The sequence below is a fragment of the Oncorhynchus tshawytscha genome, linkage group LG10, assembly GCF_018296145.1.
Source record: "Oncorhynchus tshawytscha isolate Ot180627B linkage group LG10, Otsh_v2.0, whole genome shotgun sequence".
NCBI lineage: Eukaryota > Metazoa > Chordata > Actinopteri > Salmoniformes > Salmonidae > Oncorhynchus > Oncorhynchus tshawytscha.
The window spans coordinates 15,184,605-15,209,759 of record NC_056438.1 but is presented as its reverse complement, the minus strand read 5'-3'; the positions used below and the strand labels follow the sequence as shown (position 1 = coordinate 15,209,759).

Sequence of the window (25,155 nt, the reverse complement as noted above, 5' to 3'; positions counted from 1 at the left end):
CACTGTACAACTAACTACAGGCTTCACTGGGTCAATATATTGTGTCACGTATCTGGCTAACTAGCTTGCATTGTTGGTCTTGCATTGTAAAGATAATCAAGGTTTTATGTGATGGATGATTATAAAACTTGTCAAAACAACTACAGTAGATGGCAGTTGTTTCTTTCAATCCTAGTCATCAATACATTGACAACCAGATACCAAATAAGAACTTGTATTTTTCACAAATCAACATGTTTTAAAACAAAAATGCATGTTTAATGTCACACACAATACCCTACTGAAATAATGAATGTCTAATATATTAGTAAAGAATAGGGAACACAACATTGATGCCTGGTTAGATGACAGCAAAGGATGAGAATTAATCCACAATTCTGTATATTACTTAATCGAAAATTATTCACATAGCCACATATACCACAATAAGCTATTGACATACAGGGTATGTGATGAATTATGTTTTTCTATGTTGCTGTGATGGGCAAAATTGTGATTGGTTTTGCATCGTTGTTCCAGGGTGAGAAAAGTGGCAGGACATCATCCTGATAACTTGGTCCATTGATAAATGAGTAGATGAGTGAATCTTCTTCTGCATTAAAGAAAGTCACCTTCCTTTCCTGATAATCTAGATAGATACCAACTTTATCTGGAATACCTTTGTCAAGAACGTGTTCTTCATCCTCCATGGCTTTAAGTCTTTGCCCATTGGATAGTCTGATTACCCAGAAGCCATTAGTTGGACTGAAAGCCAACGGCCCCTTCCTGTTAGCCGTTACCTTGGCAACGCCAAGCACCCAGTCATCCTTCTCCTTCACATTCACCTCCCAGTAAGTCTTCAAAGGACTGCCCATTTTGCCCAACACAAAAGGCTCTTCATCAAAACAGTTTTCAACTTCAATTTTTCTCTGTGGTGATTCATTAGTCCACTGTAGTGAGTTCCCATGTATCTTCAGCTTAGGGTGAGCAGTGTCCACATCCAGAGTAACATCCACTGTGGAGAATAGGAAGACCAAATATTTATTTACTCATCATTTTCATTGTAATTTAATCTTCAGTGATTTAAAGCTTAGTTATATAGAACAGAGAAAGTATTTTATTTTATTAGGTATTTTAATTGAGTTGAAAAACAGATTCTGTTGTCACAGCCCATTACCTTCATGTGAGCGTGCTTGATTTATATCTGGAGAAAAATACATTTAAAAAAGAATAGCAATGAGAAATTCAATGTCTCACATATCAGATGAATATTATCTGAAATTATATTGTATTTTAAAAGAGACGCGTTACCGAACTTTGCAGTCTTCTTGATGGATCTTGCTGATGCATCTACAATTGCAATGATAAACCAGAATGAGGTATGGAACACAAAGCTAATAACTGGGAAAGATAATGTGTAACTAACAAAAATATACTGACTGTCACGTTCGTTATAAGGATCGGACCAAGGCGCAGTGTGGGTTGTGTACATTCTTATTTATTTAAAGAATGAACACTGAACAAACTAACAAAATAACAAAACGAACCGTGAAGCTATACAAACGAGTGTTGACAGGCAACTACACAGACAAGATCCCACAAACACTAAAGGGAAATGGCTACCTAAATATGATCCCCAATCAGAGACAACGATAAACAGCTGCCTCTGATTGGGAACCATATCAGGCAACCATAGACATACAAATATCCTAGACCTACAAAACACTAGACATACAAAAAACCCTAGACATACAAGAAACCCTAGACAATACAAAAACTAGCGTACCCACCCTAGTCACGCCTTGACCTAATCAAAATATAAAAGAAAACAGAGATATCCAAGGTCAGGAAGTGATAATACCCCCCCCCCCAAAGGTGCGGACTCCCGGCCGCAAACCTGAACCTATAGGGGAGGGTCCGGGTGGGCATCTACCCTCGGTGGCAGCTCCGGTTCTGGATGCAGCCCCCCCTCCTTATGCTGATCCCTCCACCTTTGTAGAACCGGACCGTGGATCATCGCCAGAGGCTCTGGACTGCGGATCATCGCCGGAGGCTCTGGACTGCTTATTGTCGCCGGAGGCCCCAGACTGTTGACCGTCGGTGGAGGTTCCAGACTGTGGACCGTCGTTGGAGGTTCCTGGACTGTGGACTGTCGTTGGAGGTTCCAGACTGTGGGCCGTCGTTGGAGGTTCCGGACTGTGAAACGTCGCCAGAAGCTCTGGACTGGGAACTGTCGCCGGAAGCTCTGGACTGGGAACTGTCACCGGAAGCTCTGGACTGTGGAGGCGCACTGGAAACCTGATGCGTGTTGCCGGCACTGGTGGTACCGGGCTGAAGACACGCATCTCAGGACGAGTGAGGGGAGCAGGCACAGGACGTACTGGACTCTGGAGGCGCACTGGAGGCCTGGTGCATGGGACCGGTACAGGTGGCACCGGGCTGAAGACATGCACATCAGGGCGGGTGCGGAGAGGAGGCACAGGACGTACTGGACTGTGGAGGCGCACTGGAGATCTGAAGCGTAGAGCTGGCACAATGCGTCCTGGCTAGATGCTAACTTGAGCCCAGCAAGTGCGGGGCGCTGGCACAGGAAGCACTGGGCTGTGCAGATGCACCGGAGACACAGTGCGCAGAGCCGGCGCAGGATATCCTGGTCCAAGGAGGTGTACTGGAGACCAGAAGCGCTGAGCTGGCACCATCAGTCCTGGCTGGAAACCCATTCTAGCCTGGCAAAAGCGAGGAGCTGGAATAGAGCGCACCGGGCTATGAATGCGAACTGGAGACACCGTGCGCATCACTGCATAACACAGTGTCTGACCAGTCACACTCTCCCCACGGTAAGCACGGGGAGTTGGCTCAGGTCTAACCCCTCACTCTGCCATTCTCAATGTGTGCCTCCCCAAAAAAATCTGCCTCTCTGGCTTCCATGCTAACCGTGTCCCCTCATATCGTCGCCATTCCTCCTGCGCTATCTCCACTTGCTTCCATGGCATGGTCTTCTCCCCTGCCATTACGTCCTCCCAGGTCCAGGATGTCCTCCACTCATCTTTCTCTCGGGCCCAGGATGTCCACTCCTCTTGAACATGCTGTTTGGTCTTTTTGTGGTGGGATCTTCTGTCACGTTCGTTATAAGGAGCGGACCAAGGCGCAGCGTGGTATGCATACATTCTTATTTAAACTTATTAGGGCTGCAATCCCGTTAATGGGATTGATATGACAACAGCCAGTGAAAGTGCAGAGCACCAAATTCAAACAACAGAAATCTCATAATTCAAATTCCTCTATCTTATACCATTTTAATGGTAATCTGGTTGTTAATTCCACAAAAGTGTCCAATTTCAAATAGGATTTACAGCGAAAGCACCACAAATGATTATATTAGGTCACCACCAAGTCACCAAAAAATTCTGCCATTTTTCCAGCCAAAGAGAGGAGTCACAAAAAGCAAGAAATATAGATAAAATTAATCATTAACCTTTGATGATCTTCATCAGATGACACTCATAGAACTTCATGTTACACAATACATATATGTTTTGTTCGATAAAGTGCATATTTATATTTAAAAAATCTCAGTATACATTGGCGCGTTATCTTCACTAGTTCCAAAAACATCTGGTGATATTGCAGAGAGCCACACCATTTTACAGAAATACTCATTATAAATGTCGATGAAAATACAATTGTTAGACATGGAAATATAGATACACAAGTTCATATTTCTATCCAAAAATCTGAGTTTACATTGGCGCGTTATGTTCAGTAGTTCCAAAACATCCGGTGAATTTGCAGAGAGCCACATCAATTTACAGAAATACTCAGAATAAACATTGATAAAAGATACAACTGTTATGCATGGAACTGTAGATCCCCTTCTCCTTAATGCAACCGCTGTGTCAGATTTCAAAAAAACTTTATGGAAAAAGCAATCCATGCAATAATCTGAGTACAGCGCTCAGACAACAAAGCAGCCAAAAAGATATCCGCCATATTGGGTAGTTAACAGAAGTCAGAAATAGCATTATAAATATTCACTTACCTTTGATGATCTTAATCAGAATGCACTCCCAGGAATACCAGTTCCACATTAAATGTTTGATTTAGTTCGATAATGTCCATCATTAATGTCCAAAGAGATACTCTTGTTAGCGCATTTGGTAAACAAATCCAAAGTCCTGAAGCGCATTCCCTAGTTGCAGATGAAATGTCAAAAAGTTCCGTTACTGTCCGTAGAAACATGTCAAACGATGAATGGAATCAATCTTTAGGATGTTTTTTAACATAAAACATCAATAATGTTCCAACCTGAGAATTCCTATGTCTGTAGAAAAGCAATGGAACGAGAGATACCTCTCATGTGAGCGCGCATGGTCAGAGCATGGTCAGCTCATGGCAGACCTTACTCATTCCCTTCTCATTCGGTCACACTTCACAGTTGAATCCTCAAACAAGTTTCTAAAGACGGTTTACATCCAGTGGAAGCCTTAGGAACTGCAACATAACCAATATCCCACTGTGTATTCAATAGGGGCTGGGTTGAAAATTGACCAACCTCAGATTTCCAACTTCCTGTTTGGATTTCTTCTCAGGTTTTTGCCTGCCATATGAGTTCTTTTATACTCACTGACATCATTCAAACAGTTTTAGAAACTTCAGAGTGTTTTCTATCCAATGCTACTAATAATATGCATATATTAGCAACCGGGACTGAGGAGCAGGCCATTTACTCTGGGCACCTCTGGGCACCTTATTCATCCAAGCTACTCAATACTGCCCCCAGCCATAAGAAGTTTAAAGAATGAACACTGAACAAACTAACAAAATAACAAAACGAAGCGTGAAGCTATACAAACGAGTGTTGACAGGCAACTTCACATAGACAAGATCCCACAAACACCAAAGGGAAATGGCTACCTAAATATGATCCCCAATCAGAGACAACGATAAACAACTGCCTCTGATTGGGAACCATATCAGGCCACCATAGACATACAAATCACCTAGACCTACAAAACCCTAGACATACAAAAAACCCTAGACAATACAAAAAGTAGCGTACCCACCTTAGTCACGCCCTGACCTAACCAAAATATAAAGAAAACAGAGATATCTAAGGTCAAGGCGTGACACTGACTTAATATTGTGTAAGTTGGTGCAAAGTTGGTGCTTACCCAGAAGTTATACAGCATCCTCTGTATTCATGTACAATATTTCTCACCTTTCTTAGGAGATAGTTTGAGATGAGTATCTGTCAGTAAAGGGTTTTCTTGCTCTGCAGTTGAGTCAGAAACTTCATATCACCAAAACAATAGAGTCATGTAAATTAACACTCTTCATCTGAAATATTTTGCCAGACCCTATAACTGCACATGCTCCAAAACCCACCCCCCACCCCACACAAACATTTCCTCCACTATTTATAACATCAAACACTAAAATATTAAGTCCTGAAGAGTCAGAGATAATGTATTTAAATATACCAACTCATGATTGTCTTCTTTTGTAATAAGTATCCACTAAAAGTATTGAAATGAAGAGATTAAAAGCGTACCCTTATTTGTTGAATCCACTGTGCTCTCTACTGTATAAAGTAACATGTAATTTAATAATACATTTTCTTCTTTTGAAAGACAAATATCAATATTTTTATGGCAAGGACAAGAAAACAAACTTACTCTGTTCTTCTGGTTTTGAGCCACAACATCCTGTAAAAGAAAGAAAGAGTTGTGGCTTATTTTGATCCAGTGGTATATGTACTATAGTTGTAATGAATATGGTAGTCAGGGGTAAATTCATGTATTTAGGGTAATGATTTAGATTTGTATATGCAAGCAACTTTACCCATCATGATGGTGGCGATTGCCATGGTGATGGTGGCTAAACGGTAACAGCTAACAGTCAAATATTCCCCAATAGATCACATCATGTATTTAGGGGTAATGATTGAGGGCTGGATTCAATCCATATCACAGAAGTGTTGCAGATCCACGTTATAGCTCGATTGAAATTTAAAGACAATGTTCCAGAATTTGCGGCGACTGCATTAACGGTAAATGCTGCATACCGTATGTCGGCTCAATCGGAAATTTGCTTTTACATTTGAACGGGGATCTTTCACAATACAGATTGAATCCAGCCCTTAAGTATATATATCCGGGTAGCTTTACCCATGGTGATGGTGGCTAAATGGTAATAGCTAACAGTCAAATAGTCCCAGAACAACGCTGTGTCTTGTCCTTCTCCAATACTCAGCCACGGCACCTATAAAGAAACGATCAGCCTTATTTCACGTCTGCTAGGCCTGATTCACAATGTTAACAAAAACCAAGTGACAAGTGTAAAGGAAACATGGTGCCACAAAAATGATGGAAAATGTCTTGAGTACAGAGGAAGGCAAACTTTATCTCTCCTTAATATTTTAATTGGAAAAAGTAACTTGCAATGCCTCTGGTCAGTCTCAAACACAGAATTGTTATTGTGTTACCACCAAAAGAAGTGGGTGATCTTGAATGGTTTTGTGATATGCTCAACTCTGTGGTATTAAGCATATTATAACTAACACCTCAAATTAATGTCACTTTATTTAAAGTGTCTGTGCACACTCCATAACGGCCTATGACATGGTTATGACACCCATAATTCCATTTAATATATTAATGTGACACAGAGTTTGATAAATTCTATAACGCCCCTATTATAACATCTGGTACGTAGACACTTATGTAGCATGTAATAACATATGAAATAAGTTGTCATGCAGACTGTGTAATATCAGTTGTTATTAAAAGGTGACATAAGCACATATGACAACAGGATGAACAGTTCTCTATAAAACACATTATAACTAGTTTTATAACATCTAATGCCGTTACTCATAACTATTTAAAACTACTCATTACATTGCATTACTTATGACAAATGTAAAAATGTGTTATATAGCTGTTATAAAGGCTTTATTAATATATGAATAAGGTCACCTATAGTAAACTGTTACCTTTGGGACTCATTGGAACAAGCACTAAAAGTGACCAATTGTGTACATTTATTTGAAGTAAGTACCTGAAAGTACCCACTGATACCTTATAATGTCCTAGCAAATATGTAATTTATATACCCGTAAAATAAAGTACTACCGAAATCACTTCCTACTGTGCTAGTTCAAGTCCAGAGACATTTCAAGAAAGGATTACATTCTAGAAGTGATTAGTTAGTTTTACAAAGGCAGTACTTCAGTTATCCCGTTGAAGGCTTGTCATTCATGGATATTTCAAGTTGTCTCATGTCAAAATGATTATTGTTTAACCCTCTAGTATAAAAGATAAAAGATACAGTAATAAAACAATAACGCTGAATGGTTAGTCAGCAAGGGGAAGGGGAGAGAGAGAGAGAGAGCGAGAGAGAGAGAGAGAGAGAGAGAGAGAGAGAGAGAGAGAGATTCAAGGAAGATTCATTTCAGGACACTATGGACACTATGGTGATTATTTTTCAGACACTTACCTTGTGTATATATGAATGGCCTGTTTTGTTGTATATGTACCACCTATAGTCTCAAATATTATTCATTCCAACTTCCCATTTACCAAATTGCTAATGCTAAAGGCTATTGAGTAGCCATAATTTTGAAAACAGAAATATTTGATAATGAGACAGCATGCCCCAGCTCCTTTGGTTAATGTGTAACCAGTCAGTTGAACCTTCCAGCAAGAATCACGTAGAGAAACAGGGAGGGTCCAGGTTTCATCAAGACTTCTGTATCTTATTGGCTTCCTCATTACAGTACTTTATAGGAAAGCTGCCCCTCCCCCTGGCCAGTTTAGTTACTGCAAGCCAAATATATACTCTATGCCAGTGATCCGCAAACTTTTTTGTCCCACGACCCCATTTTGATATTTGAAAATTACCGCCTAAAACAATTAAAATTAACCCCCAAAATGTTTTGTTTTTTTAAATGCCATTCATACTTTTTTTATTTGGTGCTGTGGCAGTCAATTGAAAAACATTCTAAAAGTATTTCTGATTTCTGCCATTCATACTTTTTTTATTTGGTGCTGTGGCAGTCAATTGAAAAACATTCTAAAAGTATTTCTGATTTCTGATTTTCTCAGCTCACCCTCACATATTTTCAATGTGGGGCTATGACAGTGAATTGCAAATTAGACTGACATGATCAGTGGCAATTTTAGCATGTAAATATTGGTGTGGCATTTTTTTACTTTTGATTTATACATGCCAGAAAAGCCACTACACAACACAACAATAAACAAAACATGAATTGCAATATAACGGTGACAAACCATGCTCACAAACTGGTAGGGCCTACATAAAGCTGTCCCAACAGCAGAGTCCCAACAGCAGTCCCAACTCCTTACCACTGCTACACCTGGCTGTCAGCAGAGCCTTGTCTGGCAGCGAAACAGTTCATTCAGCCTCATTTACTGCCTTTTAAAAAAGCATAGCTGATATGGCTGACTTGCTAAACAGATGTGGTGTCTTCTTGCAATTGAGATGTACAAACTATTGCATAAGGGGACAATGAGCGGATAAGAGGCAATCCATAACATTGATTAAGACATTAATGAGCGAGCTAGGACTGACGTAGTCAACATAACTATTTGTTCAGCACTTTTAAAATGTACTGTGACAGAATTGAGAACATGGGCCGTTCTTACAGTGTTCTCCCTGACAACCAAGTCATAAGTGTGGTCTATAAGCAGACAATTAAAGCTCTTACAATATTTGATGGTAACATTTCTCTAAAACAGGCTATAGGCTGAATGTGCACCACCAAGTCAGAACAGTAGGCTAAGTTATGAGGGGAAAAGGGAGCAAATTATTATGGTGAATCACATGGGCTACTAACAGCTTACTACACAACATACATTGTTTGCAAACTGATATGTTACCTGTATTAAAATAACATGCAAAGCAGGCCCCCCAAAAATAGGTGGTGGATCACCTGTCGTGGCTTCTGCCCCACCTGCCCTGAACGAAGGGTCCTCACTGGACATGATGTATCTCACCAGCACTAATGAGATGGTTGTGCTTTATGCATGTCGTGTTGGAGCTTCTCAAAGTCAGGGGGGGTTGTCCACAGTGCGCAACTCATCTCTGCTGTCACATCCAACCTGGATCGAAATTTGGTTTTAAAGCAGATGAGAGCATTGAGTCAAGCTTCACACAGATATGGCCTGGCGAAGGGTACCATGAGTTTTATAGGAACTCAGACAAATACGAGATCAAATCATGATGTCAGTAATCTTCAAGTCGGAAAGACAGAGCATTAATATATTAACAGAAAATATGGACACAACGTTGATACCTGGTTAGATGACAGCAAATGAACATAGAAAGTAATCCACAATTTTGGATATTACTTAATAAAAAATGTTTTGCATAGCTTTAAACCATGACAAGCTATTGACAGACAGGGAATATGATCATTTATGTTTTTCTATGTTGCTGTGATGGACAAAATTGTGATTGGTTTTGCATCATTGTTCCAGGGTGAGAAAAGTGGCAGGACATCATCCTGATAACTTGGTCCATTGATAAATGAGTAGATGAGTGAATCTTCATCTGCATTAAAGAAAGTCACCTTCCTTTCCTGATAATCTAGATAGATACCAACTTTATCTGGAATACCTTTGTCAAGAACGTGTTCTTCATCCTCCATGGCTTTAAGTCTTTGCCCATTGGATAGTCTGATTACCCAGAAGCCATTAGTTGGACTGAAAGCCAACGGCCCCTTCCTGTTAGACGTTGCCTTGGCAACGCCAAGCACCCAGTCATCCTTCTCCTTCACATTCACCTCCCAGTAAGTCTTCAAAGGACTGCCCATTTTGCCCATCACAAAAGGCTCTTCATTAAAACAGTTCTCAATGTCAATGTTTCTCTGTGGTGAATCATCTATCCACTGTAGTGAGTTCCCATGTATCTTCAGCTTAGGGTGAGCTGTGTCCACATCCAGAGTAACATCCACTGCGGAGAATAGGAAAACAATATATTTTATTCACTTATTATTTTCATTGTAATTTAACCTTCAGTGATTTAAGTATTAGTATTATATTTTAGTTAAGTAAGTATGTTAATTTAGTTGAAAAAACGATTCTGTTGGCAGAGCCCATTACCTTCATGTGAGCGTGCTTGATTTATATCTGGAGAAATATATATATATATTTTAATATATACTCTACATTAATATATACTCTACATGAGTATCACATTTCATATTAATATTTTCTGAAATTATATTGTATTTAAAAGAGATGCATTACTGAACTCATGTAGAATATTCCTCACCTTTTTCTGGAGATAGTTTGAGCTGAGTTTCTGACTGTGAAGGGTTTTCTTTGTCTGCAGTTGAGTCATAACATTCATATCAACAAAGTAATAGAATTCTCCTTAAGTAATTTAAATAAACATTCTTCCTCTGAAATTTTTTGTCAGATCCTATGCTTTCCATCAATGTCATGTTTTTGTTGTTTATTAGTTAACAAATGTTAGGTTAAAACTTCAAACACCAACATATTAAATCCTTATGAGTCAGAGATCATGTATTTAAATATACCAACTCATGACTCTCTTCTTTTGTAAAAATTTCCACTAAAAATATTTAAATTAAGAGATTAATAGCTGACCCTTCGTTGTTGAATCCACCGTGCTCTGTACTGTATAAAGTAATATAGTGTTGAATAATACATTTTCTTCTTTTGAAAGACAAATATCCATATTTTTATGGCAAAGACAAGAAAACTAACTTACTCTCTCCTTCTGTTTTTGATTCAAAACATCCTGTAAAAGAAGGAAACAGTTTTTGACCCAGTGGTATATGTACTATAGCTGTAATCAATATTGTAGTCAGGGGTAAATTCATGTATTTAGGGTAATGATTTAGGTTTGTATACTCGAGCAAGCTCTACCCATGGTGATAGTGGCTATTGCCATGGTGATGGTGGCTAAATGGTAACAGCTAACAGTCAAATATTCCCCAATATATCACATAATGCATTTAGGGGTAATGATTGAGGGCTGGATTCAATCCATATTGCAGAATTATTGCGGATCGGCGTTATGGCTTTATAGAAATTTAACTGCAACGTTCCAGAATTTGCGGCGACTGCATTCACGGTAAATGCTGCATACCGTATGTCGGCTCAATCGGAAATTTGCTTTTACATTTGAACGTATATCTTCCACGATACGGATTGAATCCAACCCTTAAGTATATATATCCGGGCAGCTTTACCCATGGTGATGGTGGCTAAATTGTATTCCTTAACAGTCAAATAGTCCCAGAACAACGCTGTGTCTTGTCCTTCTCCAATACTCAGCCACGGCACCTATAAAGAAATTATCAGCCTTATTTCACGTCTGCTAGGCCTGATTCACAATGTTAACAAAAACCAAGAGACAAGTGTAAAGGAAACATGGTGCCACAAAAACGATGGAAAATGTCTTGAGTTGGGAGGGAGGCAAACTTGATCTATTATTAATTGTTTAATTGGTGAAAGTAACTTGCAATGCCTCTGGTCAGTCTCAAAAGCAGAATTGTTATTGTGTTACCACCAAAAGAAGTGGGTGATCTTGAATGGTTTTGTGATATGCTCAACCCAGTACATTCATAACCGTTTTATAGCACCTCAAATTAATGTCACTTTATTTAAAGTGTCTGTGCACACTTCATAACGGCCTATGACATGGCTATGACACCCATAATTCCATTTAATATATATATATATTTTAAACCTTTATTTAACTAGGCAAGTCATTTAAGAACAAATTCTTATTTTCAATGACGGCCTAGGAACAGTGGGTTAACTGCCTGTTCAGGGGACAGATTTGTACCTTGTCAGCTCGGGGATTTGAACTTGCAACCTTCCGGTTACTAGTCCAATTAGTCCAACACTCTAACCACTAGGCTACCCTGCCACCCCTGTGACACAGAGTTTGATAATTTCTATAACGCCCCTATTATAACATCTGGTACGTAGACACTTATGTAGCATGTAATAACACATGAAATAAGTTGTCATGCAGACTGTGTAATATCAGTTGTTATTAAAAGGTGACATAAGCACATATGACAACAGGATGAACAGTTCTCTATAAAACACATTATAACTAGTTTTATAACATCTAATGCCGTTACTCATAACTATTTAAAACTACTCATTACATTGCATTACTTATGACAAATTTAATAATGTGTTATATAGCTGTTATAAAGGCTTTATTAATATATGAATAAGGTCACCTATAGTAAACTGTTACCTTTGGGACTCATTGGAACAAGCACTAAAAGTGACCAATTGTGTACATTTATTTGAAGTAAGTACCTGAAAGTACCCACTGATACCTTATAATGTCCTAGCAAATATGTAATTTATATACCCGTAAAATAAAGTACTACCGAAATCACTTCCTACTGTGCTAGTTCAAGTCCAGAGACATTTCAAGAAAGGATTACATTCTAGAAGTGATTAGTTAGTTTTACAAAGGCAGTACTTCAGTTATCCCGTTGAAGGCTTGTCATTCATGGATATTTCAAGTTGTCTCATGTCAAAATGATTATTGTTTAACCCACTAGTATAAAAGATAAAAGATACAGTAATAAAACAATAACGCTGAATGGTTAGTCAGCAAGGGGAAGGGGAGAGAGAGAGAGAGAGAGAGAGAGAGAGAGAGAGAGAGAGAGAGAGAGAGAGAGAGAGAGAGAATCAAGGAAGATTCATTTCAGGACACTATGGTGATTATTTTTCAGACACTTACCTTGTGTATATATGAATGGCCTGTTTTGTTGTATATGCACCACCTATAGTCTCAAATATTATTCATTCCAACTTCCCATTTACCAAATTGCGAATGCTAAAGGCTATTGAGTAGCCATAATTTTGAAAACAGAAATATTTGATAATGAGACAGCATACTGCAGCTCCTTTGGTTAATGTGTAACCAACCAGTCAGTTGAACCTTCCAGCAAGAATCACATAGAGAAACAGGGAGGCTTATTGGCTTCCTCATTACAGTACTCTATAGGAAAGCTGCCCCTCCCCTGGCCAGTTTAGTTACTGCAAGCCAAATATATATTCTATGACAGTTCTCTATAAAACACATTATAATTAGTTTTATAACATCTAATGCCGTTAATCATAACTATTTAAAACTACTAATTACATTACATTACTTATGACAAATGTAATAATGTGTTATATAGCTTTATAAAGGCTTTATTAATGTATGAATAAGGTCACCTATAGTAAACTGTTACCTTTGGGACTCAATGGAACAAGTAAAAGGCATTTGGTATCAGGTAGTTATCAATTGGGTACAGTTATCTGAAGTAAGTACCAGAATGTACCCATTGATACCTTAACATGTCCTAGCAAATGTGTCATTTAAATACTAAAAGAAGTACTACCCATATCACTTTCTACTGTGCTAGTTCAATTCCAGAGACATTTGAAGAAAGGATTACGTTCTAAACGTGGGTATTTCGTTTCAGAAAGGCAGTATAGTTATCCTGATGAATGTGTTCTGTTTCAGAGATATTTCAAGTTGTCTCATATCAAAAGGATTATTGTTTAAAACATTAGTATAACAGTTCTAAGACCCAGTAATAAAACAATTATGCTGAGTGAATCAAAGAAGATTGATTTCAAGACCATATGGTGATTATCTTTCAGACACTTACCTTGTGTACAAAACCTGTCCTCTTATGTTGTATATGTACCACTATAGTCGCAAATATTATTCATACCAAGTACCCATTTACCAACTTACTAATGCTAAATGCTAGCGAGTGGCCATAATTACGAGAACAGAAATATTTGATAATGACATGGCATACTGCAGCTCCTTTGGTTAATGTGTAACCAACCAGTCAGTTGAACCTTCCAGCAAGAATCACATAGTGAAACAGGGAGGGTCCAGGTTTCATCAAGACTTCTGTATCTTATTGGCTTCCTCATTACAGTACTCTATAGGAAAGCTGCCCCTCCCCTGGCCAGTTTAGTTACTGCAAGCATTATATATACCAGGGGTTCCCAAACTTTTTTGGCCCACGACCCCATTATGATATCTGAAAAGGATCGCGACCCCAACCATGTAAAAAACATGCTATTAACAGCCTTTGTTTACTTTATATTTTGGGGCTATGGCAGTCAATTTAAAAACATTCTAACAGTGTTTCTGAATGTCTTCTCAACTCACCATCACATATTTTTAATGTGGGGCTGTGACAAATCAGTCTGACATGATGTATCTCACCAGCACTAATGAGATGGCTTCATGCATGTCGCGCTGGAGCTTCTTCAAATCAGGGGATGTGGTCGATAGTGCGCACCTCATCTCTGCTGTCACATCCAACCTGGATGGATATTTGGTTTTAATGCAGATGAGAACACTGAATCTAGCTTCACACAGATATGAGCTGCCGAAGGGTACAATGTATTTTATTGTCCTTCTAAGACAACATGGACCTCTAGGTCAAATGATGACATCATTGACTTTCAAGTTGGATATTCATGCTCCAGAAAAAAGCCTGAGTTCTCGAGTTAGAATTCCGAGTTGAATGACCGTTCAAATTTTTTTCCGGAAGTTGAAGATTTCCGAGTTCCAGTTCCAAGTTCCCAGGTGTTTTGTAGGCGACATTAAAGGTGAAAAGCAGACGGAACGGTACTCCATTTGAATCAGGAACCAAAACTCCTTTGTAGTGACCCGTGAATGAATTCGGTGACATGAAAGCTCAATCAGCTGTTTGATTTCAACACCCATTATAGCTAGTTTTGTAACATCTTATGCCTTTACTCATAACTATTTGAAACTACTCATTACGGCAAATGTTATAATGTGTTATATAGCTGTTATAAAGGCTATATGAATGTTTGAATAAGGACACCTATATTAAACTGTTACCTTTGGGACTCATTGGAACAAGCACTAAAAGTTACCAATTGTGTACAATTATTTAAAGTAAGTACCATAAAGTAACCATAGATACCTTATAATGTCCTAGCAAATGTGTAATTTTATATACCCGTAAAATAAAGTACTACCAAAATCACTTCCTACTATGCTAGTTCAATTCCAGAGACATTTGAGAGAATGCTAGCCCATGCTAACTGCTTGCTTGCTAACCCGGCCTGCTAACTGCTAGCTTGCCTTGGTCTACTAGTTGCTAGCTTGTTTAGCTCCGGCCTACTAACTGTTAGCTTGTTAGCCTGCTAACTGTCTGAATCGCCGTGTCCCCAGCCAGCCCAACCACTCACTGGACCCATATGTTCACTTGGCTACGCATGCCTCTCTCTAATATCAATATGCCTTGTCCATTACTGTCCTGGTTAGTGATTACTGTCTTATTTCACTGTAGAGCCTCTAGCCCTGCTCAATATGCCTTAACCAACCATGTTGTTTCACCTCCTACATATGCGATGACATCACCTGGCTTAAACATCTCTAGAGACTATATCTCTCTCTTCATTACTCAATGCCTAGGTTAACCTCCAATATACTCACATCCTACCTTACCTTCGTCTGTACACTATGCCTTGAATCTATGCTATCGTGCCCAAAAACCTGCTCCTTTTACTCTCTGTTCTGAACGTGCTAGACGGCCAGTTTGTATAGTCTTTAGCCGTACCCTTATCCTACTTCTCCTCTGTTCCTCTGGTGATGTGGAGGTTAATCCAGGTCCTGCAGTGCCTAGCTCCACTCCCACCCCCCAGGTTCTCTCATTTGTTGACTTCTGTCAACGTAAAAGCCTTGGTTTCATGCATGTTAACATTAGAAGCCTACTCCCTAAGTGTGTTTTACTCACTGCTTTAGCACACTCTGCCAACCCAGATGTCTTAGCCGTGTCTGAATCCTGGCTTAGGAAAACAACCAAAAACCCTGAAGTCTCCATTGCTAACTATAACGTTTTCCGCCAAGATAGAACTGCCGAAGGGGGCGGTGTTGCAATCTACTGCAAAGATAGCCTGCAGAGTTATGTATTACTTTCTAAGTCTGTACCCAAACAATTTGAGCTTCTACTTCTAAAAATTCCAGAAACAAGTCTCTCACTGTTGCCGCTTGCTATAGACCTCCCTCTGTCCCCAGCTGTGCCCTCGATACTATATGTGAACTGATTGCGCCCTATCTATCTTCTGAGCTCGTGCTACTAGGTGACCTAAACTGGGACATGCTTAACACCCCGGCCATCCTACAAACTAAGCTTGATGCCCTCAATCTCACACAAATGATCAATGAACCTACCAGGTACAACCCCAAATCAGTAAACATGGGCACCCTCATAGATGTCATCCTAACTAATTCGCCCTCCAAATACACCTCTGCTGTTTTCAATCAAGATCTCAGCGATCACTGCCTCATTGCCTGCATCCGTAATGGGTCTGCGACCAAACGACCACCCCTCATCACTCTCAAACGCTCCCTGAAACACTTCTGCGAGCAGGCCTTTCTAATCGACCTGGCTGGGGTATCCTGGAATGACATTGACCTCATCCCATCAGTAGATGATGCCTGGCTATTCTTTAAAAGTGCCTCCCTCACCATCTTAAATAAGCATGCCCCTCTCAAAAAATGTAGAACTAGGAATAGATATAGTCCTTGGTTCACGCCAGACCTGTCTGCCCTTGACCAGCACAAAAACATCCTGTGGCGTTCTGCATTAGCATCGAATAGCCCCCGTGACATGCAACTTTTCAGTTAAGTTAGGAACAAATATACACAGGCAGTTAGAAAAGCTAAGGCAAGCTTTTTCAAACAGAAATTTGCATCCTGTAGCACTAACTCAAAAAAGTTCTGGGACACTGAAAAGTCCATGGAGAATAAGAGCACCTCCTCCAAGCTGCCCACTGCTCTGAGGCTAGGAAACACTGTCACCACCGATAAATACACTATAATTGAGAATTTCAATAAGCATTTCTCTACGGCTGGCCATGCTTTCCACATGGCTACCCCTACCCCGGTCAACTGCCCGGCACCCTCCACAGCAACCTGCCAAAGCCCCCACCATTTCTCCTTTACCCAAATCCAGATAGCCGATGTTCTGAAAGAGCTGCAAAATCTGGACCCTACAAATCAGCCGGGCTAGACAATCTGGACCCTCTCTTTCTAAAGTTATCTGCCGAAATTGTTGCAACCCCTATTACTAGCCTGTTCAACCTCTCTTTCGTATCGTCTGAGATTCCCAAAGATTGGAAAGCTGCCGCGGTCATCCCCCTCTTCAAAGGGGGTGACATTCTAGACCCAAACTGCTACAGGCCTATATCTATTCTACCCTGTCTTTCTAAGGTCTTCGATAGCCAAGTTAACAAACAGATTACTGACCATTTCGAATCCCACCATACCTTCTCCGCTATGCAATCTGGTTTCAGAGCTGGACATGGGTGCACCTCAGCCATGCTCAAGGTTCTAAACGACATCATAACCGCCATCAATAAGAGACATTACTGTGCAGCCGTATTCATCGACCTGGCCAAGGCTTTCGACTCTGTCAATCACAACATTCTTATTGGCAGACTCGATAGCCTTGGTTTCTCAAATGATTGCCTCGCCTGGTTTACCAACTACTTCTCTGATAGAGTTCAGTGTGTCAAATTGGAGGGCCTGTTGTCTGGACCTCTGACAGTCTCTATGGGTGTGCCACAGGGTTCATTTCTCAGGCCGACTCTCTTTTCTGTATACATCAATTATGTTGCTCTTGCTGCTGGTGATTCTCTGATCCACTTCTACGCAGACGACACCATTCTGTATACTTCTGGCCCCTCCTTGGACACTGTGTTAACTAACCTCCAGACAAGCTTTAATGCCATACAACTCTCCTTCCGTGGGCTCCAACTGCTCTTAAACGCAAGTCAAACTAAATGCATGCTTTTCAATCGATCACTGCCCGCACCTGCTCACCCGTCCAGCATCACTACTCTGGACGGCTCTGACTTAGAATACGTGGACAACTACAAATACCTGGGTGTCTGGTTAGACTGTAAACTCTCCTTCCAGACTCACATTAAGCATCTCCAATCCAAAATTAAACCTAGAATCGGCTTCCTATATCGCAAACAAGCATCCTTCACTCATGCTGCCAAACATACCCTCGTAAAACTGACCATCCTACCGATCCTCGACTTCGGTGATGTCATCTATAAAATAGCCTCCAATACTCTACTCAACAAACTGGATGCAGTCTATCACAGTGCCATTTGTTTTGTCATCAAAGCCCCATACACTACCCACCATTGCGACCTGTACGCTCTCGTTGGTTGGCCCTCGCTTCATACTCGTTGCCAAACCCACTGGCTACAGGTTATCTACAAGTCTCTGCTAGGTAAAGCACCACCTTATCGCAGCTCACTGGTCACCATAGCAGCACCGACTTGTAGCAGGCGCTCCAGCAGGTATATCTCACTGGTCACCCCCAACGCCAATTCCTCCTTTGGTCGTCTTTCCTTCCAGTTCTCTGCTGCCCATGACTGGAACGAATTGCAAAAATCTCTGAAGCTGGAGACCCACATCTCCCTCACTAGCTGTAAGCACCAGCTGTCAGAGCGGTTTACAGATCACTGCACCTGTTCTTAGCCTATCTGTAGACAGCCCATCTATCTACCTACCTCATCCCCATACTGGTATTTATTTATTTATTTTGCTCCTTTGCACCCCAGTATCTCTACCTGCACATTCATCTTCTGCCGATCTACCATTCCAGTGTTTAATTGCTATATTGTAATTACTTCGCCACCATGGCCTATTTATTTCCTTAACTTACCTCATTTGCACTCACTGTATGTAGACTTTTTGTTTTCTTTTGTTCTACTGTATTATTGACTGTATGTTTTGTTTATTCCATGTGTAACTCTGTGTTGTTGTATGTGACGAATTGCTACTCTTTATCTTGGCCAGGTCGCAGTTGCAAATGAGAACTTGTTCTCAACTAGCCAACCTGCTTAAATAAAGGTGGGGAAAAAAAGAGAGAGTGTGCAGAGGAGGAAATGCTATGAAGCTCATCTGTTTGTACTGAGTTAGAGCCAACAATAGGCAAGTGCCCTCCCCCCCAAATACACACACACACACACAACTATAAACTCAGATGCTCAACAGTTGTTCAGTATTTAGACTTTTTGTTTTCTTTTGTAAGTTGAACTTTCCAGCAAAAATCACGTAGGGAAACTGGGAGGCTCCATGTTATTTCAACACAACAGGATCTTATTGACTTACTCAGTACAGTGCTTTATAGGAAAGAGATTCTTGCTGGAAAGTTCAACTTACTGGTTACACATTGACCAGAATAGCTGCATTATGTTGTCTCTTTATCAAATCCAGAAGAAGTCGCGACCTCTAGTTTGTGAACCGCTTACTTAATGACGATTCAGGTATGCAGCTGAATGAGAAACAGTGTAAGATTTGGCTGGTTGACTGCTTAACCAGCATGGCTACCACAGCATTCTATAGTGATATGCCATCCCATCTGGTTTGTGCTTAGTGAGACTATAATTGTGTTTTCAACAGGACAATGACCCAAAACACACCCCCAGGCTGTGTAAGGGCTATTTGACCAAGGGAGTGATGGTGTGCTGCATCAGATGACCTGGCCTCCACAATCACCTGACATCAACCCAATTGAGATGGTTTGAGATGTTCGACCGGAGAGGGAAGGAAAAGCAGCCAACAAGTGCCCAGCACATGCGGGAACTCCTGTTGAAAAAGCATTCCAGGTGAAGCTGGTTGAGAGAATGCCAAGAGTGTGCAAAGCTGTCATCAAGGATTATGATGGCTACTTTGAAGAATCTCAAATATAATATATATTTTGATTTGTTTGACACTTCTTTGGTTACGACATGATTCCATATGTGATATTTCATAGTTTTGATGTCTTCACTATTATTCTGCAATTTTGAAAATAGTACAACTTAAAAGAAAAAACCCTTCAATGAGTAGGTGTGTCCAAACGTTTGACTGGTACTGTATAAATATATATATAATTATGCTCTTTGGTTGTCAGTGTTCCAAACTAGACATTATTTTTCTTTTTACCTACACGTGCAAACACCGTCAGATGGAATTCATAGCAAGCAGTGGACTGGGTTAATCAGATTTGATAAAATAGAACAAAACAGATGAACTGGAATGATATTCACTCTCATGGGATGTGTTTCCAAAAATACATCCCTTGAGATGTAAAAATACAATCCCCCAATAAGCCACGAATATGACTGCATTGAAGCATAGAGTGCAATCAGAAAGTATTCACACCCCTTGACCTTTTACACATTTTGTTGTGTTACAAAGTGTGATAAAAATTCTCCACTGTCAAAGTGGAAGAATATATATATATTTTTTTAAATTAATGGAAATAAAACACGTTTATTTTGATTAGATTGGATAAGTATTCAACCCCCTGAATCAAAACATGTTAGAATCACCTTTGGCAGCAATTACAGCTTTGAGTTTTTCAGGGTAAGTCCCTGATTGTGCAATATTTGCCCATTATTCTTAAAGAAAATCTTTAAGCTCTGTCAAGTTGGTTGTTGATCATTGCTAGACAACCATTTTCAAGTCTTGCCATAGATTTTCAAGCAGATATAGTCAAAATTGTTACTATGTAACTATGGAATATTCTGTGTTGTCTTGTTAAGCAACTCCAGTGTAGATTTGACTTTGGGTTTTAGGGTATTTTCCTGCTGAAAGCGGAATTTGTCTGTTGGAGAACAGACTGAACCTGTTGGAGAACAGACTGAACCACCATTACGCTGTCTGTGCTTAGCTCCTTTCCATTATTTTTAACAAAAAAAATATCCAGGGGCAGCAGGTAGCCTAGTGGTTAGAGCTTTGGGCCAGAAACTGAAAGGTTTCCTTGAGCAATGGAAAAATCTGTCGTTCTGCCCCTGAACAAGGCAGACAACCCACTGTTCCTAGGCTGTCATTGTAAATAAGAATTTGTTCTTAACTAACTTGCCTAGGTAAATCAAGGTTAAAGAAAATAAATCTGGTCCTAGTCAATGAAAAGCATACCCATAACATGATGCAACCACCACTGTGCTTGAAAATATGAAGAGTGGTACTCAGTGATGTGTTGTGTTGGATTTGCCCCAAACATAATGCTTTGTATTAAAGACCAAAATATACTTTCTTTGCCACATTTTTGCAGTTATAAATTTAGTGCCTTTTTACAAATAGAATCTATGTTTTTGAATAAATGTATTCTGTCCAGGCTTCCGTCTTATCGATCTGGCATTTAAGGCAAGGGTTCTCAAACCTCTGCTCGGGGACCCTAAGCCGTTCCATGTATTGTAACTGTTCCACAGCTAGCACACCTGATTCAAATTGTCAACTAATCCTCAAGCCCTTGACTAGGTGAATCAGGTGAGTTAGTTCAGGGCTACTATAAAATTGTGAAATGTTCTTGATCCATCCTGTTTTTTTCTAAATAGCCATTAAACTCTGTTTTAAAGTCACCTTCCTCTCCAGCAACTGACTTAGTAAGGACACCTGTATCTTTGTAGTGACTGGGTGTATTGATACACCATCCAAAGTGCAATTAATAACTTCACCATGCTCAAAGGGATGCATATTCACCAATAGGTGCCCTCCTTTGCAAGGCATCAACCCCCCCTGTCTTTGTGGTCAAATCTCTGCTTGAAATGTACTAAGTGATTGTGGGACCTCACAGATCATTGTATTTGTGTGGTCCAGAGATGGAGTAGTCATTGAAAAATCATGTTAACCCCTATTATTGCACACGAAGTCCATGCAAAGTATTATGGGATTTGTTAATCCAGAATTTATTTAGGCTTGCCATAACAAAGGGGTTGAATACTCAATATATTTCAGTTTTTATTTTTAATTCGTTTGTAAACCTTTCTTAAAAACAACATTTTACTTTGACATTATGGGTAGATCAGTCACACAAACTGTAACAAAACAAAATGTGTAAAAAGTGAACAGGAATGAATATTTTCTGAAGGCACTGCATATCATGTGTTTTATGCCTCCTGTCATTAAGGCAGTAAAATACTCTGGGACAGATTTACGAAATGTTTGCTCCTGTGAGAATTTTGCACCTTTTAGTTTTGTGGAACCATGAAAGTTGACACAGTCTTGTCTCTCTGACATTCTCAAGAGTCTTGAATTAGATTATATTTGATGTGTAAAGCTTCACCATCATCAAAATATGTACTGGTTCTCATAGGTTTCACACTTATGTAGTTTTCGTTTGTAGAAATGTTGTCGTGTCACATAAACACAAAGACACTTCCACATTCATATAGAAATTATGACAAACAACAATATTACATTTTTAATTGTTTTTTTTCTCTATTTTTTCCAATATTGGACCAGAAACAATCAAGTTATTTTGTCTTTTTGTGAATTCCAAGATCTTCATAATCACTCTTCGAAACTGTATTTTTCTTAAGACATTTCAGTGAGGTTAAGTTTCCTTCTCTTTAAAAAATAATACAATATAGTACAATATAGTACAATGTTTCTTCTCTTTACCAGTAGAAAACATGTAGATGTTACAGAGTACAGACAAATGGAACAAATGAGAGAGGGGAAAGGGAGCAAACCTGATTGTGAAAAACGAGATAAAACTAAGTCAAACATACTAGTTACTCACAGTTATAACCACATGAAGAGAGAGACAAACGTTTCATACTGAACAAGGAACACTGATCTTACATTTGAGCCGCAACCCATTTTCTTTTCACAGACAAAAATTTCCCCCTGCTTCCATGTCTTTTCTCACCCAGTGAAATCAGTGGTGGCTGCTGAGGGTTGGGCAGCTCATAATAACGGCTGGAACAGAGCGAAGGGAATCGCATCAAACCATGTGTTTGATGTATTTGATACTATTCCACCTAATCCGCTCCAGCAATTACCACGAACCCTTCCTCCCCAATTAAGGTGCCACCAACCTCCTGTGAGTCAATTTGATTTAGGTGTTGCCCTTTTGGCATATCACCGGACTATCTGATCAGGGCTTTGAGAAAGAGATACAGGAAGCAAACAGGAAGGGACACAACATGTGTTTGACGAGATGTTAGGAAACTGATGATTGGTGCCAGCTTTCGGCCACTGTTGGCTAAAACCGATCCAACCCAAGGATGGCAAGTAAGCTTTTATTCATCATCATCATCATCATCGTCGTCGTCGTCGTCATCTTCGTCGTCATCGTCATCATCATCATCGTCGTCGTCATCATCATCGTCGTCGTCATCATCATCATCATCGTCCTCGTCATCATCATCGTCATCATCATCATCTGGATCGATCTTTCCGGACAGCACATCCTCGATCCAGTCCTCAAGCTCATCAGCAGTGGGCATGTCCTCATCATCATCCATCTCCATCCACACACTGTCGGCCTATGAGGGAACACACACACACACAGTGAGATCTCAATTTGAATGTCACGAACCAAGATAGAGACTAAGTCTGCACAAGACAGAAAGACACTGAGATTCAAGAGAGGCTTGGATGAGAAGACAGTGAGAGTAGACCATCAAAAACCTGAGGTTCCCAGAGAGGATGGATGGATGGATGGATGGATGGATGGATGGATGGATGGATGGATGGATGGATAGATGGATAGATGGATAGATGGATGGATGGATAGATGGATAGATGGATAGATGGATAGATGGATAGATGGATAGATGGATAGATGGATAGATGGATAGATGGATAGATAGATAGATAGATAGATAGATAGATAGATAGATAGATAGATAGATAGATAGATAGATAGATAGATAGATAGATAGATAGATAGATAGATAGATAGATAGATAGATAGATAGATAGATAGATAGATAGATAGAAGAGGATGACACAAAGGAGACGACAGAGACAAAGTAGGTGGGAAGATCAGACTTACATCCTCCACATCCACAACACCGATCTGAGGGGAACCGAGGTCAATGCCGAAGGTCTTCTCCCAGTAGGGCACAAGCTAAAAATAGAGAGGGAGGTAGAGAGGGGAGATAGAGAGAGAAAATAAAAATATAAAAATACTACATATAGGCTTATTCTGAGTCTAGGAAACCACAATTTAAAGTTCTGTCTTTCAAGTCCTTAGTGTATCTGTTGGACATTTCTAATGTTCTCTTGTTAGACTAGTCGATACACATACAGGTGCAAAATTAATCATCTTAATCATTAATCATCACATAATGAGTAGTTATTTGGGATTACAAAATGACTGCACGATTCAGTGATTCTACACTGTCCAACTCCAATTTAGTCAGTCTCGAACACATGCAGCATATTCAGACGCCTTTACTTCCTTCACATTTTGTTACGTGACAGCGTCATTCTAAAAGGTATCAAATCGTTTTCTATTTCAATCTATTTCAATCTACACACAATACCACATAATGACAAAGCAAAAACAGGTTTTTAGAGATTTTTTCAAATGTATAAAAAATACTGAAATGTCGTATTTACATAAGTATTCAGACCCTTTACTCAGTACTTTGTTGAAGCACCTTTTGCAGCGATTACAGCCTTGAGTATTCTTGGGTATGCCTCCAGAGTGGCACAGCAGTCTAAGGCACTGGTTCGTACCCAGGCTGTGTCACAACCTGCCGTGATCGGGTGGTGACAATCGAGTACCATAGGGTGGTGAAAATTGGCCCAGCGTCGTCCGGGTTAGCGGAGGGATTGGCCGTGGCGGTAGGCAGTCATTGCAAATAAGAATTTGTTCTTAACCTCACTAGGGTTTGTGGGACGGTAGTGCCCCACCTCGTCAACAGCCAGTGAAACTGCAGGGCGCCAAATTCAAAACAATAGAAATCCCATAATTAAAATTCCTCAAACATACATGTATTTTACACAATTTTAAAGATACACTTCTTGTAAATCCAGCCACAGTGTCCGATTTCAAAAAGGCTTTACGACGAAAGCAAATCAAACGATTATGTTAGGTCAGAGCCAAGTCACAGAAAAACAGAAAAACAGAAGAAAAAAATCATCCAAAGAGAGGAGTCACAAAAAGCAGAAATATAGATCAAATTAATCACTAACCTTTGATGATCTTCATCAGATGACACTTCATGTTACACAATACATGTATGTTTTGTTCGGTAAAGTTCATATTTCTATCCAAAAATCTGAGTTTACATTGGCGCGTTATGTTCAGTAGTTCCAAAACATCCGGTGAATTTGCAGAAAGCCACATCA

The 25,155-nt window shown here is 39.9% G+C and overlaps 2 protein-coding genes across 31 annotated transcripts in view; both read right to left on the bottom strand.

The window, feature by feature from the left end:
- Nucleotides 1–232: 232 nt before the first annotated feature.
- On the bottom strand, nucleotides 233–13,902 carry LOC112246480 (butyrophilin subfamily 1 member A1). 29 transcript variants are annotated; one of them, XM_024414806.2, is made up of 16 exons: nucleotides 13,670–13,902; nucleotides 11,225–11,318; nucleotides 10,741–10,770; nucleotides 10,617–10,646; nucleotides 10,279–10,332; nucleotides 10,107–10,133; nucleotides 8,936–9,957; nucleotides 6,147–6,240; nucleotides 5,821–5,856; nucleotides 5,655–5,684; nucleotides 5,531–5,560; nucleotides 5,198–5,269; nucleotides 5,043–5,059; nucleotides 1,296–1,329; nucleotides 1,157–1,183; nucleotides 233–994 (listed from the first exon to the last, which is right to left on the bottom strand). In XM_024414806.2, the coding sequence occupies exons 8-16, from the start codon at nucleotides 6,148–6,150 to the stop codon at nucleotides 468–470; spliced, it is 777 nt and encodes a 258-aa protein (XP_024270574.1). In that variant the 5' UTR covers nucleotides 6,151–6,240; nucleotides 8,936–9,957; nucleotides 10,107–10,133; nucleotides 10,279–10,332; nucleotides 10,617–10,646; nucleotides 10,741–10,770; nucleotides 11,225–11,318; nucleotides 13,670–13,902; the 3' UTR covers nucleotides 233–467. The 29 variants fall into 29 exon arrangements, with proteins under 29 accessions (XP_024270574.1, XP_042185451.1, XP_024270572.1 ...); XM_042329517.1 differs by having other exon boundaries at nucleotides 10,617–10,770; XM_024414804.2 differs by having other exon boundaries at nucleotides 10,279–10,646.
- Nucleotides 13,903–21,794: 7,892 nt separating this feature from the next.
- The window catches only part of LOC112233955 (calsequestrin-1-like), a 32,301-nt gene continuing 28,940 nt past the window's right edge, over nucleotides 21,795–25,155 (bottom strand). For both annotated transcript variants that reach the window (XM_042329497.1, XM_042329499.1), the window contains 2 exons: nucleotides 23,852–23,926; nucleotides 21,795–23,339 (listed from right to left, as the gene is read on the bottom strand). In XM_042329497.1, coding sequence (XP_042185431.1) covers nucleotides 23,094–23,339; nucleotides 23,852–23,926 — 321 coding nt within the window. In that variant the 3' untranslated portion in view covers nucleotides 21,795–23,093. The remainder of the gene's footprint in view (nucleotides 23,340–23,851; nucleotides 23,927–25,155) is intronic.

Bases quoted from the DNA above. Each gene is read 5' to 3' on its own strand.
- LOC112246480 (XM_042329517.1), bottom strand. The intron at 5,685-5,820 runs GTAAAGTTGCTT...TTTCTTTTACAG, and splicing joins AATCGCCACCATCATGATGG to GATGTTGTGGCTCAAAACCA. The intron at 1,184-1,295 runs GTTCGGTAACGC...ATTTTTCTCCAG, and splicing joins TCCATCAAGAAGACTGCAAA to ATATAAATCAAGCACGCTCA.